The following is an 11,536-nucleotide window of genomic DNA, read 5'->3' on the forward strand; positions in this document are numbered from 1 at the left end:
AATGCCCACAACAGCTTTCAAGTCTGAACAACCCTTAATCTGGGAGCACACACTCTGTGGAACTCTATTGCGCTTAACAAGACTTCTTCATAACCTCCAAACCCTTTTCACCTAGTGACCACACCGGTCAAAAGCAAAAATGTCAAAATTAAAAGGTCAGAATTTTTTTTAGATATCAATAGGTTTCATCTCCATATGTATCAATTTAATGTGGCAGTAACAACTATAGATTTGAACATGCAAATTATTAAATGTGAACACCATTAAACTAGGCACGGTACGTAAAATTATTTCACTATGTAAATCTGTAAAGTGAACTAAACTGGAAAATCAGTTTGGTACACACTGCCCAATATGTGGGTACCCGCGGCCCCTGGTGACATTGGGGGTTATTCTGTTCACTCGCAAAGGCACAATCACTCTCTAATGGACAAAATCATATGCACTGCAGGTGGGGCTGATGTTACATGTGCAGAAAGAGTTAGATTTGGGGGGTTTTGTACTTCAAACTATCTGTATTGCAGTGTAAAAATAAAGCAGCTAGTATTTACTCTGCACATAAACAAAATAACACCCAAATCTAAATTGTGCCTTTGCGAATGAACCAGAATAATCCCCATTGTCAGGTTTAATGTGCTGCACATCAAACCTGATGATATCGCTTAAGAGAACATGTATGCTAATGAAGGGTGGAACCTTGATCGTTCCATCCTTCATTAACCACTCTGGCCGACAAATGGGCTGGGAACACATCGCTCCAGTGTGTACACCGCTTTAGAGGAAGACTACATTATCTGCTAAGTAGAGCATTATACCGTCCCTAAAATAATTAGTTTCCAATGAGAAACAAGCTTCATTTTGGTTATTAAAAAAATATATATACTGGATGCATTTATCACACAAAGATGGAGAAATTTGGAAGTTTGTCAGACATTTCTGGGAAACATGAGCACAGACAACATTATGACTACAACGGTGATGATTTGTTAACAATTTCAGTTCTTTCAAGAAGGTTAGAACATTGCAAGGAGTGCTCACCGACGTGCTTTCAGAATGCACTTAACCAGCAAAGCTTAGACAGTGTGACACAAACAGGCAAGTCAATATCAGACGTTTAATCAATGCACTCAAAATTGTTTTTGTTTGTTTTTTTATATCTCAGGACACCCTTGTGACGCTTGTATATAAATATTTTATTTACTATCCATAGACATAAAATCAATCACATTGCCAATGGCAGCATACAGATGGGTTGCACTTACCTATACAATACGTCTGCTACAGGCAGTGATCCTAAATCAGTCTGTTTTTGTAGCAAATGTACAGTATGAATGAAGGTCTTCAATGATCCCCTAAAACATAAAACAAAGCTATAGTATTCAAAATGGTGAAAGCAGGAAATCCGAAAACATGATAAAATCTACAAATTTAAATAGAAATTTATAAAACATAAAATAAAATTTGATTTCGGTTTACCAGAGGAAAATAAAATTATATATACACATGCAAAAATACAAATAACACTACAACTATCCTATAACTGGACCCGATACACATCAGCTAACAACGTTTTAACATACCTCTTACGTTATATGTCTACACCAACATTTATACTAAGAAATCTGTACTGAAATATAAAAATAAAGAGACGTTTGAAAGTAAAAAGACAAATTGTATGGCCAAAACACAGGTACTGTTTATACCAAACCCATAGCAAGAAAACCTTAATATGGTCTGTTAGGGACTTGCGGTGCTAGGTCAATAGTCAGTAGATGAAGACTGTAAGCTCTTAACATGTATAGTTTGGGACAGGGAGGGGAAAGGGGTACATGATAGACACTTTCAAATATATTAAGGCTTTTAACAAGGTCCAGGAGGTATACGTTCTTCAAATGTAGAGACGTATTAGAACACAAGGACATGCACTGAAATTGGGAGGTAAGTTCGGGGGAGATTTAGGGAAAAAATACTTTAGAGAAAAGGTAGTGGATAAGTGGAACAGCTATAAATTAGAAAGCAATTTAAACATGCTTGGGATAGGCATTTAAATATGCCTACAAGGTGTGAAAGCTGAAGTAATAGTACTGTAGTGAATACATAATTCTTTATCTATCTCATGTGCAAAAAGGAACAAATGTAAATGCTAAAGACAAAAAAAAAAAGTTGTCATTGTAGACTATGGGGGATATTCAATCCCGGGTCATGACTGTCAGGCTGGCTCGACAAAGAATCGGCAGGCGGATTCAATGCCCCGCCTGTCGAATGCCAAAAAGGGGGCGTGGCCGCGAGATACGGCCGTGGATCATTGAGCTGCAGCCAGGAGCTCGACAATCCAAGGCCATTCTCAGCAGAACAGGCCCGACTGTTTCTAAAGTTGGGTTCGTTTTGCCGATATCCCTGTTTAATGTTCTCAGGAAAGACAGCATTGAATAGTGCTCCGCAACTATTTTCCCTGTCGGGAATAGTGGCGGGAGATTGAATACCCCCCCTAAGTGGTACAAAACGAATGTACCATGATTTATATGGCATTTTCATAAAGGGAATCTTCGAGACAGCTGTGTGTGTGTTACATAATTTTTACCTGCTGCTAGACACATCAGAGAGATAAATCAGTACAGAACACTTACCTAGCACAGGCCAGAGCAACCAAAGCAGCAGCAGAGTTTTCCTTCTGCTTGAAAGGTACATGCTGGCCCAAACTAGACGTGTCTTCCAACCAGGAGCAAAGCAGAGACTCAATTCCATTTAAGCAGTCAGCTGGTTCTTTAGTTAGGCTCAAAGGCTGACAGTCCCGAAGGCAATTCAACAGTACCTCAGCAGTTATATTACAAAGAGAGGGGTCTGTTTTACTCTGAGATTGAATGAGGGGAAATACCAGCAAAAGTCCCATTCGGGATGTAAACGGAGCTTGTTCTGGCTGCTGTAAAAGGCCTTGTCGCTTCAGCAATGCCAGGGTTTCCTCATCTGAGCCATCCCTCTCGTGCTGTTCTTCCATAGCCAACTGGCGCTGTGCATTCCATAATCCACGCAAGGCGTTGAGGCGGTACTCAAGTAAACGTGCATAAGCATTGCTCTGATTCCCACACACTGCCCGCAAGCGTTCTGCTAACTCTGTAGGATTCTTGGTCTCAAATGTTAAAATCTAAAATGACAGGGAAGAAAGAAAAAAAACTTTCAAAATACATGCTGTGTATGAGGTGCAGTAAGTTACGCAATAATCGTGATTTTAAATGACATGTTTTCATATGTCCCTAATATGTCAGTAGGCCCCAGATGCATATAGCAGCTAGGAAACACTATTTTACACCACGTTGTTAGTGGGAAGTTTGCATAAAGGGGTGGTTTGACAAAAATCACTGTTTGAAACAGGCAAGCAACCATAAAGTCATTGCTGGACTGTTCTACATCAGGTAAAACCTGCACTATCAGGAGGGTCATAATTCAGTATTATGGTTCAATTTCTTAAACTCCAAAAAAAAAATTGTTTTTTTTAGGTTGAGTTATTCTTTAAGTGTGCAATGCAAATATACTGTATTAGCATCGCTAAAATAAAAAAAAAATGTTCTAGAAGATAATATTTTGCCATCTATAAACTAAAATTACGTGTCCTCAGTTTAGACAAAAGTATTGAAAATTCTATTAAAGCTTTGCCAAGTAAATTATCCAATATTATCCATAATATTACATTTCAGAAAGTGCACCAGTGCTTCACAGCACTTCACAGCATTGTACACACTTGACATGAGCTTAAATAATTAAAATTGAGCACATGAAACAATTAGCACCACAATTCTCAGTACACAATAAAGATGAGATGTAGGGAAGCAAAGCAGTTGTCTGCATACTAGTAGAGGCAGGCTGCCATTGGAAGAGATGACAGATTATGATTGATATGAGATGCAGGTATAGATGGTCTCAGAGTAGGAGAGCTGTATTTAAAGTGTGACAGAAGAGGGCTATGAGAACAGGAGGGAATAGGGTCCTACTCCAAGAAGCTTACAATACAGTAGGAGGGGTAAAATGAAACAAGAGGCAAAGGAAAGGTGGCCTGATGGCAGAAAGTAAGCGAGACAGGGAGGGCCAGGTCATGAGGCGAGGTAGCGTAGTCTTCAGACTAAGTTATGTGGAAGGGTGCGCTTTGATGAACAGGTGGGTTTTTAGCATCTGATTGAAGCATTTAAAAGTCAGGGAGAGTCTAATAATGATCATTGGTTGACAAGAAAGGGCACTAGGGAGTATGAAGGGAAATGTGGTTGGAGTTGTAGGAAGCATTGGAGTTCAAGAGGGCATTGTATTAAGAAGATTCTGTTGAGTATTGGGAGCCAGTGCAGATTTTGTTGCAGGGGTATGGCAGAAGTATAGCACAGGAAAGGAATACAAGTCTAGCTGCTAAGTTACAGTAAGAACAAATTGGAGGGAAGCCAGTGAGGAAAATGTAGCAATAGTAGATCCATGAGATGAATAGCGAGTAGATGATAAGTTTAGTCGCACTCTGGGAGAGTGATGGACTTGGTGTGTGCGATGTTGTGTGGCTGAACGTGGAGTTGGACATGGGAGATGGTGGTGTTGTCAATAATGATATAACTATTGGAGATGGCAGAAACAGAAGGAGTTTGGTTTTGCCAATATTGAGCTTCAGGGAGCACTCAGACATCCAGAAGGAAATGGTGGAGAGGTAGCTGGATACCAAAGATAGAGAGGAGGGAGGAGAAGAGGAAAGGTATAGTTACCTGTACAGAAGAAAAGGGGAACTAGGACAAAACCCTGTGGGACACAAACAGGGAAGAAGGAAGGGGTTAGCCAGACAATGGGCAGTATTCAATGAGATTAATCGCTATGAGCAGCAAATTCTGTTTAAGATTCGCTGCACATTCGCCGCGTTCCGGAGGGCTGGAGCATTTGCTGCCAGTACTCCCTATCACCCTATTCAACACCACAGGGGCATGCTGCCCCTGATGGCGATTTTTAACCCCCCGGCGAATGCCACAGGGAGCCCAAGCTGCCACAGTCAGCACAAGCTGCCCCCCGAGAGAGCTGGCAGGGGACGCGGTGGAGGGAGCCGCTGCGCTGGTCCCACTCATGCATATGTAATGAGTGGGACCAATGTGCAGTGAATATGTAATGAGCGGCTCCCCCTGCTGATGTCATGTGTAAAATTATATAAAACCTTTTATTTTAAAAGATCACATTCCAGTTCACCTTAAAAAGAAGATGTCAAATGCAAAACGGTGAATCATGGTGGAAATCTTGCTGAAAGCAGTTCTTCATCCTAGCATTGAATACACTCTCGGAAAATCACAGTGAAAACCCCATTGAAATACACCAGTGAATTGCAGCGAACAGGAAATGGAGAACTGGCCGGCATTCAGTTCGCTTTCGGCGAACAGTGAACATTGAATAGGGTGAATCAGATTTTCAGTGAAAAAGATTCACTGCAGGGAGTGAAAGCAGCCCGATCGCCGGAAAAAAAAACAGCTGAATCGAGAGCATTGAATACTGCCCAATGAGAAGGAGCGGTTAGAGTATGAGGTGATCCATGCCAGTACAGGACATTAAATTTACCATTTAAGAGCTGCAGTGGGAAAGGGGTATAATGGTCTGGAGGGAGAGAAGGAGGATAGGACGATCCTCAGTATCGAAGGCAGCAGAAAAGTAAAGAAGGATGAACATGGAGAAGAGATCCCTGAATTTGTCTGAAAGCAGGTTGACAAACGTGGTCCTCAAGGCACCGTAAAAGCCCAAGTTTTAAGGATATACACGGCTAAGTACAGATGGTTAAACCAAATGAATTGAGGTACAAACATGGATATACTTAAAACTTAGACTGTTATGGAGCCTTGAAGACCATGTTACGGAACCTCTAGTATAGCTATAACCCAAGTAAGAATGCGAATGCACAGAATGGAAAAGATAAATAAATAAATAAAAAACACTGCTGCCATTTAATGTCACACAAACATAGTTCCTACAGTTTACTAGATTGTAAACAAGAATGTGAAAATCAGGTGCACTGTGAGGAAAGAAAGGAGTCCTTTAAATGTGCTTTAGGGGAATCGGTACATCTGTCAGACCAGACTTAGGTCTACAGTCATTAGGTCGACCCCGGAAGGTCGACGTGGGCCAAGGTCGACGTGATTTTTTCACAGTTTTTTTTTACCCGAATGTTGACACAGTTGACATGGACACAGTTGGAGTTGAACCGCATCGCTTGCGATGCTTCGGGCACGGTGCCTCGCTGCGCTAGGCACACTATTTTATTCTCCCACCCCGCCCTAGTGGATGGTAGGGCATGAAATACCGCCTGTCGGCACATGTCGGCTCAAAAAAACAGTGAAAAACTCATGTCGACCTAGAGCCATGTCGACCTTGAGGACAGTCGACCTTCCGGGGTCAACCTAATCACTGTCAACCTAAGTCTGGTCTGACAGATGACCGTTTCCCATTTTAGGAAATGTTTGAAAAACGATACATTCTATAAATTCTGAATTAGATGCATGTATATTAAAGCCCCAAACAAAATAGATTATATAGTACAGAATTTAGAGACAGTGATGAGATCTTATGTTGATCACACTGGTCATTACCATACTAATGCAGTCACTTTCTGCCTTTTCATATGAATTGATAATCATTTAAATTATTTGTTTGGGGGAGGGGAATTTTTGCCTATGCACAAGATACACTGAATGTCAAATTAAAATAGCTGTCTAGGTGGGATGCAGTCATAATACCGATTGGGACAAAATTCCCGACAAGGACAAAAATCCCGACATTTAAAATCGACATATACAATGTACAGGTGAAACTGTCAACATTACTTTGGGTCGACATGGGTTTTTTCACTGTTTTTTGACCCGACAGGCGGTATTTCACTAGGGCGTGGTGGGAGGATAAAATAGTGTGCCGAGCGCAGCGAGGCACCATGCCCGAAGGGGCTGCGGTTCACCTCCAACTGTGTCCATGTCAACTGTGTCGACATTCGGGTAAAAAAACAACAAAAAAAAACAAAAAATAAAAAACAACAAAGAAAAAACAGTGAAACGTTTCACCTGCACATTCTATGTGTCTGTATTTTGACCATGTCTGTATTTTGACCATGTCTGTATTTTAAATGTCGGGATTTTGTCCCTGTCGAGATTTTGACCCTGTCGAGATTTTGACCCTGTCGAAATTTCATACCGAATTAGTCTAGGTATATTGATATCCACAATATGAAAAATAGATACTACTGTATCGGTTTTTTGAGTGGAGGTGCTCCCTAGAGTGTGAAAGTATATAGTGGGAAGGAAAGAAAGAACTCGCTTTCTTTGAGGCATAACTTTTGAATTATTGATTTTTTTAAATATAAATTTTTTATTTTGCTGGTACTTGTGTATTTGCAGGGCGCCCAATTTCCATACGTATGGCACCGTAGGAAAATCGCATTGCATGCATTTTTTCTGTGCAATGTGATGCGATTTTTCATTGTATAAGCAAGCACACCCATGCCATGAGATATGATGGTACTTCATTTTAAGAGCACCCATGCACACCCCCCACTATCCACGTCACCCCGAAGCATGGAGAGCGCAGCGAGCCCCGCGAGGGGAAGCGGTTACGCATCCTCCCGACCTTTTCATACCCCCACTTATCCACGTCGGCGTGGAGTTGATTTGTATAGTGTGGCGAGCGCAGCGATGGGATGAAGATTACTTTACATGTACAGTAGGAGCAAGTTTCATCTTTGCTCCATTGTCCATGGCGTCCACTCGCCACACTTTATAAAATCAACTCCACGCCGACGTGGATAGTGGGGGTATGAAAAGGTCGGCAGGATGCTTAACCGTGGGCTCGCTGTGCTCGCCACACTTCGGGGTGATGTGGATAGTGAGGGTGTGTATGGGTGCTTTTAAAATACAATGAAAAATCACATCGCATCGCATAGAAAAATTGCATGCAATGCAATTTCACTACGCAGAATAGCCCACTAAGCAAATAGCTTAGTGGGCGCCCTCTAATACACAAGTACCAGTTTGCTTATAAATTTAAGTGGAGCCAACTGTCATGACAAAGACATATTTACATACATGTACGACAAAACAATAAACATTCAAAATGTCAAAATTATGACAAAAGATAAAGGAAGCCCTTGCTCTAGATATCAGCTGATGAAGCGACAGCGAAATGGGCGTCAGAATAGTTCTTTCCTACCTACTATAATCATTTAAATTAGCATGACGCAATATGAGCTTAGCTTCCCGATATAACTAAATATAGCTATACAGCCCCACCAAAAAGAAGAAAAGAAATCAATAGGTTTTATACACTGGGATGTGCCTGCACACAAATGTGTTATGATCTGGTATGACAAATTGTCATTGGGGATTATTTTTATAATGCTAAATCTTGTTTTGTACTAGCAGATAACATTCCAAGCATTATTTGCATGCTAATTATAATAACACATTTAAATAACAAAGTAATTAGAACCTAAAAGATTAAATAATTAACCATACACATTTAAAAAAGTATAGATTAATTAAGAATAGATGCCAGACATCAGTGGCATAGGTGGATTTAGCAGTTTGGCCTCCTCTAGGCATATATATATATATATATATATATATATATATATATATATATATTATATATATATATATATATATATATATATAATATATATATATATATATATATATATATATATATATATCTGGGTAAATCTTGCATTACACATAGTACAAGAATACAGCTTCTGTGAAGCCTTTGTATTGGATCTGCTAGTCATGGTTCCAGCACAGGCCCGGCCCTGCTGCAGATATTAACAGTAGCACACACACACACACACACACACACACACACACACACACACACACACACACACACACACTACACTACAGTGTAACCTGGGGCCTCTGGGTCCTAGAGGCAAAAAAAAAACAAAAGCCTATTTGCACTGCTTTGTCCCCAAGGACAGTTGAAATCACCCCACACTACTGTACTCTATAGCCCAACGCTGCTGAACACCTGTAATAGGGAAAAGCAGTCATTAGCAGGCTGTAGCAACTCATAGTCAGTGTGTGCTGCACAAATTACAGTGATAATCTATGTGCTATGTGGCCGTGCCATGCCCGCCTCATAAATGTAGCCCACAGGCTTACCTTATCAGCCTGCACCCTCACCCAAAATGGCAGCTTCCCGCGCTCCATCCAGCACGCTGAGCTCCGATGCTTTGAGCTGCGCACCCGTCCCCTGCCTCCGACAAGCACTGACAGCGTGCACCGCCGGGAACAGGGAGAATGCGGCTCAGGCTTTTCAGTCACACGCGCCTGTATAGAGGTAGTGCGTGTTCGCGTGGTGCAGTGAATGGTGAGATTACTCACCCGAGGCTGCTCTGTGTATGACGGTCCCTTCTGTTAGGCGGCCGCAGGAACACCCAAGTCTGGCAGATGCCTTTTAATGAGGCTCTGACTGACTGCTTGGTTAAACCAAGGGCGCAGGATACCTGGACCCACGCTTTTGATGAAGCAGGGAAGGGTTCCTATTTCTGTAGAACTATTGTAGAACTAATCTGCAGGAGCAGTTTAAAACTGTGACCAGCTCCCGTGGCACAATTTTCTAACTGGGGGTCTGATGGGTCTTAGAGGGGAGGAGCCAGCCTGCCCTGAAACAAATTAGTAGTGCCTAGCTCCCAGCATTCCCAGCTCTAAACCCTATGTAACTCCAGTGTCTCCTGCTGCATGGTAGAGAAAATTTGTCTATTGCTGCAAGGAAAATAAGTTGGTTGCCTGGATTTGCTGGAAGAGTTGTTGTAAAAAACCGGTATTCCAGACTGTAACCTCGGTTGAGAATACTCCGAATCCAGGTATTGTTGCAAGTCAATAACCATTGTTTTTGAAATTCCAAAAGATGAGCGCCTACTCTGGTGGTCACCCAGGTAGGATGGGAGCACGTCATGCCACAGGTTTGTTGGTAGGTTTGGTATCTGTGCGGCGGGCTGCAGCTGTGGAAGACAGGGAGGCGGTAGGAGTACGTTTACTTCTACCGCTTGAGGAGGCAAAGGATCCTGTGGACGATCCTCTAAACTTAGAGGAGCCACGAAATGACCAAAAGGACGGCCCTGTAAAGGTACACTTTGGAAGGAGGAGAGAAGGAGAAGGAGAGGAGGAGAAGGAGAAGAACGACGAGAAGGAGAAGGAGGAGAACGACGAGAAGGAGGAGAGGAGAACGACGAGAAGGAGAAGGAGGAGAACGACGAGAAGGAGAACGAGGAGAACGACGAGAGGAGAACGACGAGAGGAGAACGACGAGAGGAGAAGGAGGAGAGGAGAACGAGGAGAAGAGGAGAAGGAGGAGAGGAGAACGAGGAGAACGAGGAGAAGGAGGAGAGGAGAACGAGGAGAAGGAGGAGAGGAGAGAGGAGAACGAGGAGAAGGAGGAGAGGAGAACGAGGAGAAGGAGGAGAGGAGAACGAGGAGAAGGAGGAGAGGAGAACGACGAGAAGGAGGAGAGGAGAACGACGAGAAGGAGGAGAGGAGAACGACGAGAAGGAGGAGAGGAGAACGACGAGAAGGAGGAGAGGAGAACGACGAGAAGGAGGAGAGGAGAACGACGAGAAGGAGGAGAGGAGAACGACGAGAAGGAGGAGAGGAGAACGACGAGAAGGAGGAGAGGAGAACGACGAGAAGGAGGAGAGGAGAACGACGAGAAGGAGGAGAGGAGAACGACGAGAAGGAGGAGAGGAGAACGACGAGAAGGAGGAGAGGAGAACGACGAGAAGGAGGAGAGGAGAACGACGAGAAGGAGGAGAGGAGAACGACGAGAAGGAGGACGAGGAGCTGGAGCTGAGGGTAAAAAAATGGGGATTTACACCCAGTTGCCTGTGCAATGAGCTTATCGAGCTCCTGACCAAAGAGAGAGTCCTTTGAGTATGGGGAAGGACTTGACTGCCTTTTTAATCTAGGTTTCCGCCTGCCATGACCTAAGCCACAGGGTCTAGCAGTAATAGCGGCAAAAACATCTGCTTCTAATTCAGAAGCCTCTAGTGAGACCTCACCTAAATAGGCTGCAGATTCCCGTATATGTTCGGCTAAAACAAGCATTTCTGATCTAGACTGGTTTTCCTGAATAGCTGCAATGAGCTTCTCCGCTGCCATCGCCTTGTTGTTAACCAAGGATGCCAAAAGGGTAGGGTGTAAAAGAATGCCTGCGGAAACGTAGAGGTTTTTCAGTGAGGTTTCCAACCTAAGATCTGAAGAATCTTTTAAAGCCACAGCCCCCGGTCATGGGAGTGTAGACTTTTTTGATAAGCGGGACACAGAAATGTCCGCTGTGGGAGGAGTTTCCCATTTAGTACGGGAATCTGGAGGAAAGGGATAATACTGTTTTAGCCGTTTTGAAAGTTGGAATTTTTTGTCTGGAGTTTTCCAGGTTTTTAGTAATGGAGATTCTAGTTCTTCCGAAACAGGGAAATTGGCAGAAGTTTTCTTCTCTCTGCTAAACAGAGAAACTTGCACCGGAGCCTCTGTGTCAACCATGTTTAGGGTAACCCGTACAG

General features: G+C 42.9%; 1 protein-coding gene across 1 annotated transcript in view; it reads right to left on the minus strand.

Moving 5' to 3' along the window:
* LOC146055808 (uncharacterized) overlaps nucleotides 1-11,135 on the minus strand; it is a gene marked incomplete at its 3' end in the record, with an annotated part of 36,879 nt that extends 25,744 nt beyond the window's left edge. Inside the window, exons 1-3 of the mRNA XM_083168319.1 lie at nucleotides 10,860-11,135; nucleotides 2,628-3,142; nucleotides 1,263-1,352 (exon numbers count right to left, since the gene is read on the minus strand). Of these exons, the coding sequence (XP_083024445.1) occupies nucleotides 1,263-1,352; nucleotides 2,628-3,142; nucleotides 10,860-11,135 (881 nt within the window). The remainder of the gene's footprint in view (nucleotides 1-1,262; nucleotides 1,353-2,627; nucleotides 3,143-10,859) is intronic.
* Nucleotides 11,136-11,536: the final 401 nt, after the last annotated feature.

This window comes from Crinia signifera, unplaced genomic scaffold, assembly GCF_055691185.1.
Source record: "Crinia signifera unplaced genomic scaffold, ASM5569118v1 HAP2_SCAFFOLD_611, whole genome shotgun sequence".
NCBI classification, from domain to species: Eukaryota; Metazoa; Chordata; class Amphibia; order Anura; family Myobatrachidae; genus Crinia; species Crinia signifera.